The sequence below is a fragment of the Rhinoraja longicauda genome, chromosome 38, assembly GCF_053455715.1.
Source record: "Rhinoraja longicauda isolate Sanriku21f chromosome 38, sRhiLon1.1, whole genome shotgun sequence".
NCBI classification, from domain to species: domain Eukaryota; kingdom Metazoa; phylum Chordata; class Chondrichthyes; order Rajiformes; family Arhynchobatidae; genus Rhinoraja; species Rhinoraja longicauda.
The window spans coordinates 6,289,455-6,304,978 of NC_135990.1; the positions used below are offsets into that span (position 1 = coordinate 6,289,455).

The window sequence follows — 15,524 nt, forward strand, 5'->3', positions numbered from 1 at the left end:
AAATAACCTGGACTTTTATTTCTATGCCTTTAATTCTCCATCACAACACATCTCTTCTGTGTATAAACTTTCATAAAAATGTAAGAAATAGGAGCAGATGCAAGTCATCTGACCCTTCATGTTTGCTGTGGCAAGGTGTAAGATCAAAGCTGCCCTCTTACCTCCACACTACTTCCCTGGAACAGCTCAATGTTCTTTAATTTCCTAAATAATCAAAGTCAATCTCTCTCTGATTGAATATGATCACTGAATGAGCTTACCCAGCTTTTAAGGGGCAGGAATTCCAGGCACTATCTACAAAATGCATCACGATTACTCACACAGGCAAACAAACAGTACCTTACAAACTACCACCAAGAAGGACAAGAGCAACAGAGCTATAGGAACAACTTCACCTGAAGAGTGGAGACTCAAGAGACAGCAGTTGCTGGAAAAAAAAGTGTTGGAGGAACTCAATGGACCAAGCCACAGCTGTGGGTGAAATGGACAGATGCATTTTGGGTCTTCTTCACCTGAAGACTTCTCTCCAAGTCAAACAGCGTCTTGAATATAATCATCATTCCTTTATCATTGTTGGATCTGAATCCTCAAACTCCCAACATTAATACTGAAAGACCTTCCATAGAGAAGTGCAATGGTTCAAGAAAGTACATTGTATTTTAGTAAAAGGCAATGGAAATGGCAAGAACTTCTGCCCCTAATACCTAAATCCCATGAATGAATTAAAGAGAAGAAGGGAATAAGAGAGTCATGAGCCAGAGTAATGCTCAATTATATAGACAAATAGACTCCTTCCTACAACATAGATAGCTGGGATGCATTTGTTAATGACCATAAGAAAGAAGCATGTTGTTGGGTTAAGTCATGGAAATTATTTCTCTTTTGAGCTAGGAATGTGAAAATAATTAACAAGAAACCTCCAGTCATCAGGTCGTCTGCATACATTTTTAAGCTGAGGCAAATTAGACTGAGGATGGTGGGTGTATGGAACTAGTTGCCAGAGGAGTTAGTTGAGGCTGGGACTATCCCACCATTTAAGAAACAGGCAGGTAGACAATAGACAACAGGTGCAGGAGTAGGCCATTCGGCCCTTTGAGCCAGCACCACCATTCAATGTGATCATGGCTGATCATTCTCAATCAGTACCCCGTTCCTGCCTTCTCCCCATACCCCCTGACTCCGCTATCCTTAAGAGCTCTATCTAGCTCTCTCTTGAATGCATTCAGAGAATTGGCCTTCTGAGGCAGTGAATTCCACAGATTTACAATTCTGACTGAAAAGGTTTTTTCTCATCTCCATTCTAAATGGCCTACCCCTTATTCTTAAACTGTGGCCCCTGGTTCTGGACTCTCCCAACATTGGGAACATGTTTCCTGCCTTTAACATGTCCAACTCCTTAATAATCATATGTTTCGATAAGATCCCCTCTCATCCTAAATTCCAGTGTATACAAGCCTAGCTGCTCCAGTCTTTCAATATATGACAGTCCTGCCATTCTGGGAATTAACCTAGTAAACCTATGCTGCAAGCCTTCAATAGCAAGAATATCCTTCCTCAAATTTGGAGACCAAAACTGCACACAGTACTCCAGGTGCGGTCTCACTAGGGCCCTATACAACTGCAGAAAGACCTCTTTGCTCCTATACTCAACTCTTGTTATGAAGGCCAACATTCCATTGGCTTTCTTCACTGCCTGCTGTACCTGCATGCTTCCTTTCAGTGACTGATGCACTAGGACACCCAGATCTCATTGTACGTCCCCTTTTCCTAACTTGACACCATTCAGATAATAATCTGCCTTCTCATTCTTACAACCAAAGTGGATAACCTCACACTTATCCACATTAAACTGCATCTGCCATGCATCCGCCCACTCACACAACCTGTCCAAGTCACCCTGCAAACTCATAGCATCTTCCTCACAGCTCACACTACCACCCAGCTTTGTATCATCTGCAAATTTGCTAATGGTACTTTTAATCCCTTCATCCAAGTCATTAATGTATATTGTAAATAGCTGTGGTCCCAGCACCGAGCCTTGGGGTACCCCACTAGTCACTGCCTGCCATTCTGAAAGGGACCCATTTATCCCCACTCTTTGCTTTCTGTCTGTCAACCAATTTTCTATCCATGTCAGTACACTACCCCCAATACCATGTGCTCTAATTTTGCCCAGTTATCTCATATTATTGGCTAGCTTACCCTCGTACCTCATCTTTTCTCCCCGTATTGCCTTTTTGGTTATCTTCTGTTGCACTTTAAAAGACTCCCAATCCTCTGGCCTCCCACTCTTCTTTGCTATGATATACTTCTCTTTTATTTTTATGCTGTCCTTGACTTCCCTTGTCAGCCACGGGTGCCTCTTACTCCCCTTAGAATCTTTCCTCCTCTTTGGGATAAATTGATACTGCAACTTCTGCATTGTTCCCAGGAATACCTGCCATTGCTGTTCCACCGTCTTCCCTGCTAGGGCCTCCTTCCTGTCAAATCTGGCCAGCTCCTCCCTCATGCCTCTGTAATCCCCTTTGCTATACTGTAATACTGACACTTCCGATTTTCCCTTCTCCCTCTCAATTTGTAGAGTAAAACTTATCATATTGTGATCACTGCATCCTAATGGCTCTTTTACCTCGAGTCCCCTTATCAAATCAGGTTCATTACACAACACTAAATCCAGAATTGCCTTCTCCCTGGTAGGCCCCAGTACAAGCTGTTCTAAGAATCCATCTCGGAGGCACTCCACAAACTCTCTTTCCTGGGGTCCATTACCAACCTGATTTTCCCAGTCTACCTGCATGTTGAAATCTCCCATAACCACCGTAGCATTACATTTGCGACATGACAATTTTAGCTCTTGATTCAACTTGCACCCTATGTCGAGGCTACTTTTTGGGGGCCTGTAGATAACTCCCATTCGGGTCTTTTTACCCTTACAATTCCTCATTTCTATCCATACTGATTCTACATCTCCTGATTCTATGTCACCCTTTGCAAGGGAGTGAATATCATTCCTTACCAACAGAGCGACCCCACCCTCTCTGCCCACCTGTCTGTCTTTTCTATACGTTGTGTACCCCTGAATACGGATAGGACAGGTGCACGGATAGGACAGGTTTGGAGGGATATGGACCAAACACAGGCAGGTGGGACTAGTGTAGCTGGGACATGGCAGTGGTCTGAAGAAGAGTCTCAACCCGAAAGGAGGTGGGGTAGCGTTGCTGGTTAGGGAGGAGATTAACGCAATAGAAAGGACGGATATTAGCTTGGAGGATGTGGAATCAATATGGGTAGAGCTGCGAAACACTAAGGGGCAGAAAACGCTAGTGGGAGTTGTGTACAGGCCACCTAACAGTAGTAGTAGAGTTGGGGATGGCACCAAACAGGAAATTAGAAATGCGTGCAACAAAGGTAAAACAGTTATAATGGGTGACTTCAATCTACATATAGATTGGGTGAATCAAATTGGCAGAGGTGCTGAGGAAGAGGATTTCTTGGAATGTATACGGGATAGTTTTCTCAACCAACATGTAGAGGAACCAACGAGAGAGCAGGCTATTCTAGACTGGGTATTGAGTAATGAAGAAGGGTTAGTTAGCAGTCTTGATGTGCGTGGCCCCTTGGGCAAGTGACCATAATATGGTTGAGTTCTTCATTAGGATGGAGAGTGACTTAGTTAATTCAGAAACAACGGTTCTGAACTTAAAGAAAAGTAACTTTGAGGGCAAGAGATGTGAATTGGCCAAGATAGACTGGCAATTGATTCTTAAAGGGTTGACGGTGAATATGCAATGGAAGGCATTTAAAGACCGCATGGATGAACTACAACAATTGTTCATTCCAGTTTGGCAAAAGAATAAATCAGGGAAGGTAGTGCATCCGTGGCTAACAAGGGAGATTAGGGATAGTATCAAAACAAAAGAGGAAGCGTACAAATTGGCAAGAAAAAGCAGCCTACCAGAGGACGGAGAAATTCAGAGTCCAGCAGAGGAGGACAAAGGGCTTAATTAGGAAAGGGAAAATAGATTATGAAAGAAAACTGGCAGGGAACATAAAAACTGACTGCAAAAGCTTTTATAGATATGTGAAGAGAAAAAGATTAGTTAAAACAAATATAGGTCCCTTGCAGTCAGAAACAGGTGAATTGATCATGGGGAACAAGGACATGGCAGACCAATTGAATAACTACTTTGGCTCTGTCTTCACTAAGGAAGACATAAGTAATCTGCCGGAAATAGCAGGGGACCGGGGGTCAAATGAGATGGAGGAACTGAGTGAAATCCAGGTTAGTCGGGAAGTGGTGTTAGGTAAATTGAATGGATTAAAGGCCGATAAATCCCCAGGGCCAGATAGGCTAGCCCTAGAAATAGTGGATGCATTAGTGATAATTTTTCAAAACTCTTTAGATTCTGGAGTAGTTCCTGAGGATTGGAGGGTAGCTAATGTAACCCCACTTTTCAAAAAGGGAGGGAGAGAGAAAATGGGGAATTACAGACCAGTTAGTCTAACATCGGTAGTGGGGAAAACTGACGGCAAAATGGCGGCGCGCGTGCAGACGCAGCGGCCCCACGCTCTCCCGATTTTTCGAGTGTTTTTAATGTTTTTTCAAGTTCGTCAAGTTTGTCACTTCAACAACTCTGGACAGTCAGCAGTAGACAGTATAGTCGTGAGTTCTTGCTGGACAAGAAAACAATAACATCAACAACACTGGACGCTACGCTTGCAGAGGAACTTAGCGGCCTCAGAATACTCTGCCTGACCTCGGCCTCGAGTGCTGCCCCCCGGCTGGAAAGGAGACGCCGCAGGCGGTGTGAGAGGAGACGCCGCAGGCGGTGTGAGAGGAAGCAGAAGAGGGGTAAGTGCGGAGGCATCCGGGCTAGGCTAGCGGCTAGCCCACACAGACCGGCTATTCCGAGCATGCTAATGGCTAATGTACGCTCACTGGACAATAAAATGGACACTATAAGACTTCTCCGGTCGACCCAGCGTGAGGTGAGGGAATGCTGTGTTTACGTTTTTACGGAAACATGGCTTAATGACAACATCCCGGACTCCGCTGTTCAGCTCGACCGGCTAACATGCTACCGATCGGACAGAGCTACGGTTAGCGGGGGGAAGACTCGCGGCGGCGGTGTGATTGTTTACATCAGTGATGCTTGGTGTCGGGACGCTGTGTTGGTCTACAAACACTGTTCACCGCTGGCGGAGTTTATGTTTGTGAAGTGCCGGCCTTTCTACCTCCCGAGGGAGCTAACAGCTATCCTGTTAGTCGCTGTTTACATCCCTCCCAGTTCCAACAACAAGGACAGAGAGGAGGCACTCTGTGAACTGTACCGGGCCATCTCTGAGCAGCAGACAGCACACCCAGATGACTTTCTCATCGTAGCTGGGGACTTCAACCATGCTAACCTAAAAACTGTCATGCCTAAAATATACCAGCATGTTGATTTCCCAACACGAGAAAACAACACCTTGGACCTTGTTTACACGACCATCAAAGGAGCATACAAGGCTTCCCCCCTCCCCCACATCGGCCTCTCTGATCACCTCACCGTTCTGCTGAAACCGGCATACAGACCCCGGGTGAAAGTCACCAAACCGGTTTCAAAAGAGGTACGTGTTCAAGATTCAAGATAGCTTTATTTGTCATCCAATATTGGACGAAATTCAGTCACCCACAGTCCAACAATAAAAGCATTAAATAGGCATTAAAATTACACAACCCCAAAACCCACAAAAACACAGTCCAACAATAAAAGCATTAAATAGGCATTAAAATTACACAACCCCCAAAACACACAAAAAAAGAAACATCCATCAAAGAAACATCCATCACAGTGAGTCTCCTCCAGTCCTCTCCTCACTGTGATGGAAGGCCACAATGTCTTTCCCTTCTCCTGCCGTCCTCGCCCGCAGTCAGGTTGTTGTGGTTGCAGGCCGCGCCGGACGGTCCGCAGCGGGCCAAGCCCAAGGCGAGTCGCAGCCGCTCCCGCAGCCTCCGAAGACGGCCGGCTCCTCCGATGATAAGTCCGATCTGGGGCGGGCGAACACGCTGCTGCTGTTGCTGCACGTGTGGCTCCCGACATTGACATTAGGCCGCGCCGGACGGTGAAATGTCCACGACCCAAGCTCCGCGATCCGGGGCGGGCGAACCCGCTGCCGCTGCCGGAGCTCCCGATGTCGGCATCCACGCGGCCCGAGCCTAAGGCGAGTCGCAGCCGCTCCCGCAGCCTCCGAAGGTGTGGTCAGAGGACAGCACAGCTGCACTCCAAAACTGCTTTGAGACTACAGACTGGGACATGTTCAAGCAGGCAGCAACATACAACAACACAACCAACATTCAGGAATACACAGAGACAGTTACAGGCTACATCACCAAATGCATTGATGATGTGACCCACACCAGAGCCATCACCATCCGGGCTAACCAGAAGCCATGGCTGACAGGGGAGGTCCATGGGCTGCTGAGGGTCCGCAACGTTGCCTTCAGAGAGGGCAATCCAGCCGGTCTCAGAGCAGCCAGGGCCAACCTTTCCAGTGGCATCAGGAAAGCCAAACAACACTACACCCGGCGCATCACAGCCCACTTCAGTGACAGCAGAGACACACGGAGCCTGTGGAAGGGTATTAGGACAATCACGGACTATAAACCCTTACCACAGACCTGTGACAGTGACACCTCTCTCCTGAACGACCTCAACGGCTTCTTTGCACGCTTTGAAGCACAGAGCAACACACCTGCGCAGAAAACAACTCCCCCCCCAACGACCAGGCTATTTGTCTGTCTCCAGGCAGTGTGAGGAGCACACTGTTAAGGGTTAACACCCGAAAAGCTTCTGGACCTGACAACATTCCTGGTCGTGTGCTAAAAGACTGCGCAGCTGAGCTCACAGATGTCCTCACAGACATCTTCAACATCTCCCTGAGCCAGGCTGTTGTTCCCTCGTGCTTCAAAGAAACCACCATCATACCTGTGCCCAAGAAGTCTTCTCCATCCTGCTTCAACGACGACCGCCCTGTAGCGCTGACTTCAACCATCATGAAGTGCTTCGAGAGGCTGGTCATGAAGCAGATCAGATCCAACCTCCCCTCCTCCCTGGACCCGTTTCAGTTTGCATATCGAGCTAAGCGGTCCACTGAGGATGCCATCTCCTCTGCTCTACACCCAGCCCTCACCCACTTGGACACTAAAAACTCATATGTTAGGATGCTGTTCATAGACTTTAGCTCAGCATTCAACACCATCATCCCCCAGCAGCTGGTTTGTAAACTAACAAATCTGGGCCTCAGCCCCCTTCTCTGCAACTGGCTGCTGGACTTCCTCACTGCCAGACCCCAGTCTGTACGGGTCGGCAGCAACACATCGGACACCATCACGCTGAGTACGGGGGCCCCACAAGGATGTGTGCTAAGCCCCCTGCTCTTCACCTTGCTGACCCACGACTGCACACCCACCCACAGCTCCAACCACTTCGTTAAGTTTGCGGACGACACAACCGTGGTGGGTCTCATCAGCAACAACGACGAGACCCACTACAGGAAGGAGGTGAACCAGCTGGCCGCGTGGTGCACAGACAACAATCTCTTCCTGAATGTGGAGAAAACAAAGGAGATTGTTGTCGACTTCAGGAGAACGCACACCCAACACCCCCACCCACTGACCATCAATGGTGCTGCTGTGGAGCAGGTGAGCAGCACCAAATTCCTGGGGGTGAACATCACCGAGGATCTCTCCTGGAGCAACACCACGTCCATCGCCAAGAAAGCCCAGCAGCGCCTCTACTTCCTCCGCAAACTGAAGAGAGCGGGAGCCCCCACACCCATCATGTACACTTTTTACCGAGGCGCCATTGAGAGCATCCTCAGCAGCTGCATCACTGTGTGGTTCGGAAGCTGCACAGCCTCCAGCCGCAAGCCCCTGCAGCGCATAGTGAACACTGCTGAGAGGATCACTGGCGCCTCACTCCCAACACTCCTCGTCCTTTACACCACCCGCCTCACCCGCAAAGCATTGAGCATTGTGGGTGACCCCTCCCACCCTTCCAACAGCCTCTTAACCCTCCTTCCTTCAGGGAGAAGGTTTCGCAGCCTGAGGTCGAGCACCACCCGACTAAAGAACAGTTTTTTCCACCAGGCTGTCAGGATGCTGAACTTTCTCCCCTCCCTTCCTCCTCTCTCCCCTGCCCCCATTGGACCTGGACTTTAACACCCCACACACATGCACATCCAGCACCAGACACTTTTTTTTAACGCTGCTATGGACAGGCTTTGCACTACTATTCTTTTTTTTTTTTTTTAATTGTAATATGTTCATCTTCATCTTTTTTTCATTGAAGTGACTATATTTTATATTGATTGTTGTTTGCTGTGCCTTTTTAATTTTAACTTAATTTAATGCACTTTATTCCTCGGGATTGTGGGAAACGGTATTTCGATTTTCTGTCTGTGTAAACTAACTGAAAATTGACAATAAAGTTGACTTTGACTTAAAGATGGGATAGCAGCACATTTGGAAAGTGGTGAAATCATTGGACAAAGTCAGCATGGATTTTTGAAAGGTAAATCATGTCTGAAGAATCTTATAGAATTTTTTGAGGATGTAACTAGTAGAGTGGATAAGGGAGAACCAGTGAATGTGTTATATCTGGACTTCCAGAAGGCTTTCGACAAGGTCCCACATAAGAGATTAGTATGCAAACTTAAAGCACACGGTATTGTGGGTTCAGTATTGATGTGGATAGAGAACTGGCTGGCAGACAGGAAGCAAAGAGTAGGAATAAACGGGTCCTTTTCAGAATGGCAGGCAGTGACTAGTGGGGTACCGCAAGGCTCAGTGCTGGGACCCCAGATATTTACAATATATATTAATGATTTGGACGAGGGAATTGAATGCAACATCTCCAGGTTTGCGGATGACACGAAGCTGGGGGGCAGTGTTAGCTGTGAGGAGGATGTTAGGAGGCTGCAACGTGACTTGGATAGGTTAGGTGAGTGGGCAAATGCATGGCAGATGCAGTATAATGTGGATAAATGTGAGGTTATCCACTTTGGTGGCAAGAACAGGAAAGCAGACTATTATCTGAATGGTGGCCGATTAGGAGAAGGGGAGATGCAATGAGACCTGGGTGTCGTGGTACACCAGTCATTGAAAGTAGGCATGCAGGTGCAGCAGGCAGTGAAGAAAGCGAATGGTATGTTGGCATTCATAGCGAGGGGATTTGAGTATAGGAGCAGGGATGTTCTGCTGCAGTTGTACAGGGCATTGGTGAGACCACACCTGGAGTATTGCGTACAGTTTTTGGTCTCCTAATCTGAGGAAAGACATTCTTGCCATAGAGTGAGTACAGAGAAGGTTCACCAGATTGATTCCTGGAATGGCAGGACTTTCATATGAAGAAAGACTGGATAGACTCGGCTTGTACTCGCTGGAATTTAGAAGATTGAGGGGGATCTTATAGAAACTTACAAAATTCTTAAGGGGTTGGACAGGCTAGATGCAGGAGAATTGTTCCCGATGTTGGGGAAGTCCAGAACAAGGGGTCACAGTTTAAGGATAAGGGGGAAGTCTTTTAGGACCGAGATGAGAACATTTTTTTTCACACAGAGTGGTGAATCTGTGGAATTCTCTGCCACAGAAGGTAGTTGAGGCCAGTTAATTGGCTATATTTAAGAGGGAGTTAGATGTGGCCCTTGTGGCTAAAGGGATCAGGGGGTATGGAGAGAAGGCAGGTACGGGATTCTGAGTTGGATGATCAGCCATGATCATATTGAATGGCGGTGCAGGCTCGAAGGGCCGAATGGCCTACTCCTGCACCTATTTTCTTTGTTTCTATGTTTCTATATCCCTTGACTCCACTAGCCCCTAGCTCTAACTAACTCTCTTTTAAATCCATCCAGTGAATTGGCCTCCACTGCCCTCTGTGGCAGAGAATTCCACAAATTCACAACTCTGGGTGAGAAAGTTTTTTCTCACCTCAGTTTTAAATGGCCTCTCCTTTATTCTTAGACTGTGTCCCCTGGTTCTTCTCCATGGTAACAGCATAGCCAATGTACTAAGTAATTGAAGCTCAACATCGCACTTTCCTAATCCCTCACCGGAAACTCCTACCTCCAGGAAGAGACAACAAACAATTTGAGAAGGAGAATAACGATGTAGGCCAGTGTAGTATATTAAAAATCTTTGGAAAACTGGCTCTACTGCCCAAACTCTGTTACAGACTTGAAACCCCGCCAGCAATGATATTTATGTTAAATTACCCAGAGTTAATAATATTTTTTCTTTGGAGGTGTCCTTTTCACCTGTTTGTCCTGCTTCACTGCCTGATTCTCTATGGGGATGCTGATTTGGTATTGTTATTGGTTTATTATGGTCACATGTAACGTGATGCAGTCGAAAATTGTTTTGCATGTAATCTGAGCAGATCCTATCAAACACAAGTACATCAATTAATGCACAAGAGAAGATAGATTGCAGGTATAAAAGTGCAAGGAGCGCAGCAAGATAGATTGGAAAATCAGGAATCAGAGGGCCATTCAAGACTGATAGCAGCTGTACTTGAATCTGAAGGTATGTGCTCTCAAATGTTTGCATCCTTTGCCTTATAATAATAACTAGACCAAGTGAACCCGTTGGGCCCAAACCTCTCCTGCATTGGTGCACGACCCTGTCCTCCCTCCCTCCCCTGTCTCCTCAACCTCTCCCCCACTGCCCCTTCCCTCCCTCCTCCCTCCCCCCCTCCCCTCCTTTTAAACTTTAAAATGTGAATAACTAAAAACATAACACCGATTTCAATAAAACTACTTGCATTATCACTAAAGTGACAAGGGTGAGTAGGGTGGGCCCAAAATTGTCACGCTATCGTGTACCGTTTTGGCTGAAGTTCAGTCACAAACAAGATAACAAACAAGAGTTTTAATTTGGACTGCACTACAGATATCGGAGTAGAGCAGTTGTATCCACTTCCTGATTCCCTCCCCAAAGCCCATTTTGGAGAGCACGTCCCTCATGTACGTGTGCGATATCCTGTCGAAGGCCTTCTCCTGGTCCAAGCTGACCAGGCAGGCATCCACCCGTCTGTCCTGCACGTAGGCAATGGTATCTCTCAGCAGCACCAGGCTGTCTGAGATTTTCCTGCCAGGTACAGCACAGGTTTGGTCCGGGTGGATCACCTGTCCCAGAGCAGACTTGACCCGGTTGGCGATGGCCTTAGACAGGATCTTGTAGTCTACATTCAACAATGTGATGGGTCTCCAATTCCTTAAGTCATTCATCTCCCCCTTCTGCTTGTAGATCAGGGTGATGTTGCCCTTCCTCATAGAGTCTGACATGCTGCCGGCTAGAAGTATATCGTTGTACACTTCCAGCAGGTCCGGGCCCACCCAGTCCCACAGAGCCGAGTACAGCTCTGCCGGTAAGCCATCGCCTCCGGGAGTCTTACTCGAGTCAAAGGAACGGATGGAGCCAGTCAGCTCCTCCAGGGTCAGTGGTTGGTCCAGACTCTCCCGCTTGCTGTCGTCCAAGACTTCCGTGATGGAGGACAGGAAGTTCTGGGAGGCGGTGCTGTCCGTGGTCTTTACATCGTACAGATCCTTATAAAAGGATCTGCAGATCTTGAGCATGTCTGTCTGCGAGGATGTTACCGAGCCGTCCTCCTCCCTAAGGCTTTTGATCACAGAGCTCCCCCTGTGAACCTTATGGAAGAAGTAACGTGAGCACGTCTCATCCTGCTCAACATGGCGGACCCTGGACCGGAAGATGATCTTGGAGGATTCAGAGGTAAAGAGCCGAGCTTGCCGGCCCTTCAACTCTCTCAGTTCCTCCCTCACATCCACCCCTCTCCTCTGCAGAAGGAGTAGCTGCTGCAAATCTGTCTGGAGTTGACACAGTTCCCTCTTACCCTGTCTTGCTCTCTGAACACCTTTGGAGACGAAGAACTTTCCCCGTCAGGTCTGGAGTCAGGCAGGGTTGCCCTCTTTCCCCTGTCTTGTTCGTCTGTTGCATTGAACCCTTTGCCGAATCCATCAGGAAGGATGCGAGCATAAGAGGAGTGACACTGCCAGGCAGTGGGGGCACTCAGGTCAAGGCCTCCCTGTACATGGACGATGTCGCCGTCTTCTGCTCGGATCCAGGGTCGGTCCGCAGACTGATCAGCGTCTGCGACCAGTTTGAGTTGGCCACGGGGGCCAGGGTAAACCGCAGGAAGAGCGAGGCCATGCTCTTTGGCAACTGGCCCGACCGATCTTCCATCCCCTTCACCATCAAGCCTGACTTCCTGAAGGTGCTGGGGATCTGGTTCGGGAAGGCTGAGGCATGTGACAAAAATTGGCTGGAGTGGATAGCCAGGGTGGGGAAGAAGCTGGAGCTGTGGAAGCAGCGCTCCCTCTCCATCACGGGGAAAAACCTGGTCATCAGGTGTGAGGTGCTCTCGGGGCTGCTGTACTTGGCGCAAGTGTGGCCCGTCCCTCCCTCCTACGCCACGGGGATCACCCGGGCCGTCTTCCGTTTCATCTGGGGGTCGGCGATGGACCGGGTGCGACGAGCCACAATGCACAAGTCGGCAGACAACGGGGGTAAAGACGTGCCCAACGTCGCCCTCATTCTGATGGCCACTTTCGTGTGTGGCTGCATCAAGCGGAGCATAGAGCCAAGGCACGTGGGCACCAAATGCCACTACCTACTGAGGTTCTACCTGTCCCCGGTGTTGCGAAGGATGGGCCTGGCGCAGATGCCACGAAATGTGCCAGTCAGCTGGACATTGCCGAACCATCTGTCGTTTGTGGACAGGTTCTTCCGGACCAACACCTTTGACCACAAGTCCATCGGGCAGTGGTCAGCACGGAACGTCCTGCAGGCACTGCAGGGGAATGACTCCATGGATCCTGTGGCGTGGTTCCCAGAACAGACAGCCCAGCTTGTCTGGCAAAATGCCTCATCGCCAGTACTCACCAACAAGCACCAAGACCTGGCTTGGCTGGCAGTGAGGGGAGCCCTCCCAGTCAGATCCTTCCTGCACCGCCGGAACCTCACTACCAGCGCACGCTGCCCTCGGGACGGCTGCTACGGAGAGGAAACGGTGGCCCACCTCTTCAAAGAGTGTGGATTTGCCAGGAGAGTCTGGAGAGGTCTGCAGGGGTCCCTGTCACGATTCATTCCGAGCAGCTCCGTCACAGAGGACTCTGTGCTCTACGGACTGTTCCCAGGGACGCATTCCGAGACTGACATCGAGTGCTGCTGGAAGGTCATCAACTCGGTGAAAGACGCTCTTTGGTCTGCCCGATCCTTGTTGACCTCCCAGCGGAGCGAGCTGTCCGTCAAGGAATGTTGCCGACTGGCCCACTGCAGACTGCAGGAGTACGTGCTGAGGGACGCTCTGAAGCTCGGTGCAGCCAACGACAAGGCCCTGTGGGGGAGGACCACAGTCTAGGGTCCTTCCGCTGCTGGACATGGGGGGCAGGGTGTGGTGGAGAGAGACGCCCCTCCAAATAAGGGATATGTATGTAAATGTCTAAGTAAATGCCTGTATTGAATATGTAACCTCCGGAAATGTCGGATGGGTTTGTTTAAAAAAGATGTTTTGTAAATGATATTTATTACTTGAATAAAGTATTTTTTGATTAAAAAAAACAAAAAAAAACAAAAAAAAAACAAAGAGTTTTAGTATATAGATAATAATAATATATTCCTTTATTTGTCCTACAGTTTGTTGCTCACACAGAAATGTGACCAATGAACCTATGTATTGCAATAATAAATGGAATTAGTAAATAGAACAGCAAGTTCTCTAAATAGAGGCAAAGTTTGCCCAATATTGACAGAGTTATTGATCTGTAGGATCATTGCTTTTAAACTTTCCTGAACAAGGCAACATTTTACAGAAGTCTATTGATCACCTTTGATTTCAGACAGTGAAGCTGGACATGGCACTGCAAGAGAATCTGTCAGTTGTGCTCCATGCAGCGGGAGATTTGAGACTGGTAACATTATCCTTTTTTTATGCCTTGCATTGTATATGTAGATAATTATGGTGGGTAAGCACTGTTTATCTTGCTCAAGTGGCAATTGATTCAATGAACATCCAGGAGCAGTCTTTGAGGTGAATGGGATTATATATGGAGGAATTTGGAGCACCCGGAGAAAACACACAAGGTCACGGGGAGAACGTACAAACTCCACACAGGCAGCACCTGAAGGAAGATGATTGTTTTAGATTTAGATTTAGATTTTGAGATACAGCGCAGAAGCAGGCTCTTCGATCCCCGCACACTAACACTATCCTACACCCACTAGGGACAATTTTTACATTTGCCCAGCCATTTAACCTACATACCTGTACGTCTTTGGAGTGTGGGAGGAAACCGAAGATCTCGGAGAAAACCCACGCAGGTCACGGGGAGAACGTATAAACTCCGTACAGACGGCGCCCATAGTCAGGATCGAACCTGAGTCTCCGGCGCTGCATTCGCTGTAAGGCAGCAACTCTACCGCTGCGCCACCATGCCGTTCATTACTTTAACATAGAATTCAGGAGGAAGGTGATGCCAATACTCTTCTCTACAATAAACAAACTCCTCAGCCCCCTGGACACCATCTCCCAATCATTCACAGTTGACAAATGCACCACTTTCCTTTCATTCTTCCAAAGCAAAATAGACAACATCTACAGCACCTTAACCACCAACGCACCTGCTCCCCCTCAAACCACCTGCCCCCCCTTATCCTGTCAGCCCCTGCCTCAGTTCTCCCCAATCTCCACCACCGACCTCTCTGACCTCTTCACAGGAATAAAAACTGCCACCTGCTCTCTGGACCCCATCCCCTCCAGCTTTGTCAAGGCCTGCCTTCCTGCTCTCTCTCCACTTATCACTGCAACAATAAACTCCTCCCTGTCCACTGGCATCGTCCCGCCATCCCTCAAAATCGCTGCTGTCACCCCCATTCTGAAAAAACCTGGTCTAAACCCTGACACCCCAAACAACTTCAGACCAATCTCCAACCTACCCTTTCTGTCCAAAGTTTTGGAACGTGCTGTAGCTTCCCAACTAAAATACCACCTCTCTACCAATAACCTGTATGAAACTTTCCAATCTGGATTCCGCTCAAACCACTGTACTGAAACTGCGCTCCTCAAAATCACAAACGACATTCTCCTCTCCTCCGACGCTGGCAACCTCAACATCCTCATCCTACTTGACCTCAGCGCCGCCTTTGACACCATAAATCACTCCATTCTCCTCACCCGACTTGAAACCTCCCTTAACATCACCGGCACAGCCCTATCCTGGTTTAAATCTTACCTCTCTGACAGACACCAGTTCATCTCCATTAACAACTGTAAATCCCCCACCGCTCCCCTCCCCCAAGGTGTCCCCCAAGGCTCAGTCCTTGGCCCCCTCCTCTTCATCCTCTACCTGTTCCCCCTTGGTCAATTAATCCGCCGTCATGGTCTCAACTTCCACTGCTTCGCCGATGATATCCAGCTCCTCATCTCCACCAAGTCAATCTCCTCCACCACACACTCTACACTGAC

The 15,524-nt window shown here is 48.4% G+C and overlaps 1 protein-coding gene across 3 annotated transcripts in view; it reads left to right on the plus strand.

Annotated features, from left to right (window-relative positions):
• The first annotated feature begins 10,436 nt into the window (after positions 1-10,436).
• Positions 10,437-15,524, plus strand: part of LOC144610846 (sorbitol dehydrogenase-like) — a 29,894-nt gene continuing 24,806 nt past the window's right edge. Inside the window, exons 1-2 of one of the 3 annotated variants that reach the window (XM_078429814.1) lie at positions 10,437-10,564; positions 13,900-13,971. In XM_078429814.1, coding sequence (XP_078285940.1) covers positions 13,915-13,971 — 57 coding nt within the window. In that variant the 5' untranslated portion in view covers positions 10,437-10,564; positions 13,900-13,914. Of the gene's footprint in view, positions 10,565-13,352; positions 13,495-13,899; positions 13,972-15,524 lie in introns of those variants that run through there. The other 2 variants (XM_078429815.1, XM_078429813.1) reach the window with 2 other exon arrangements.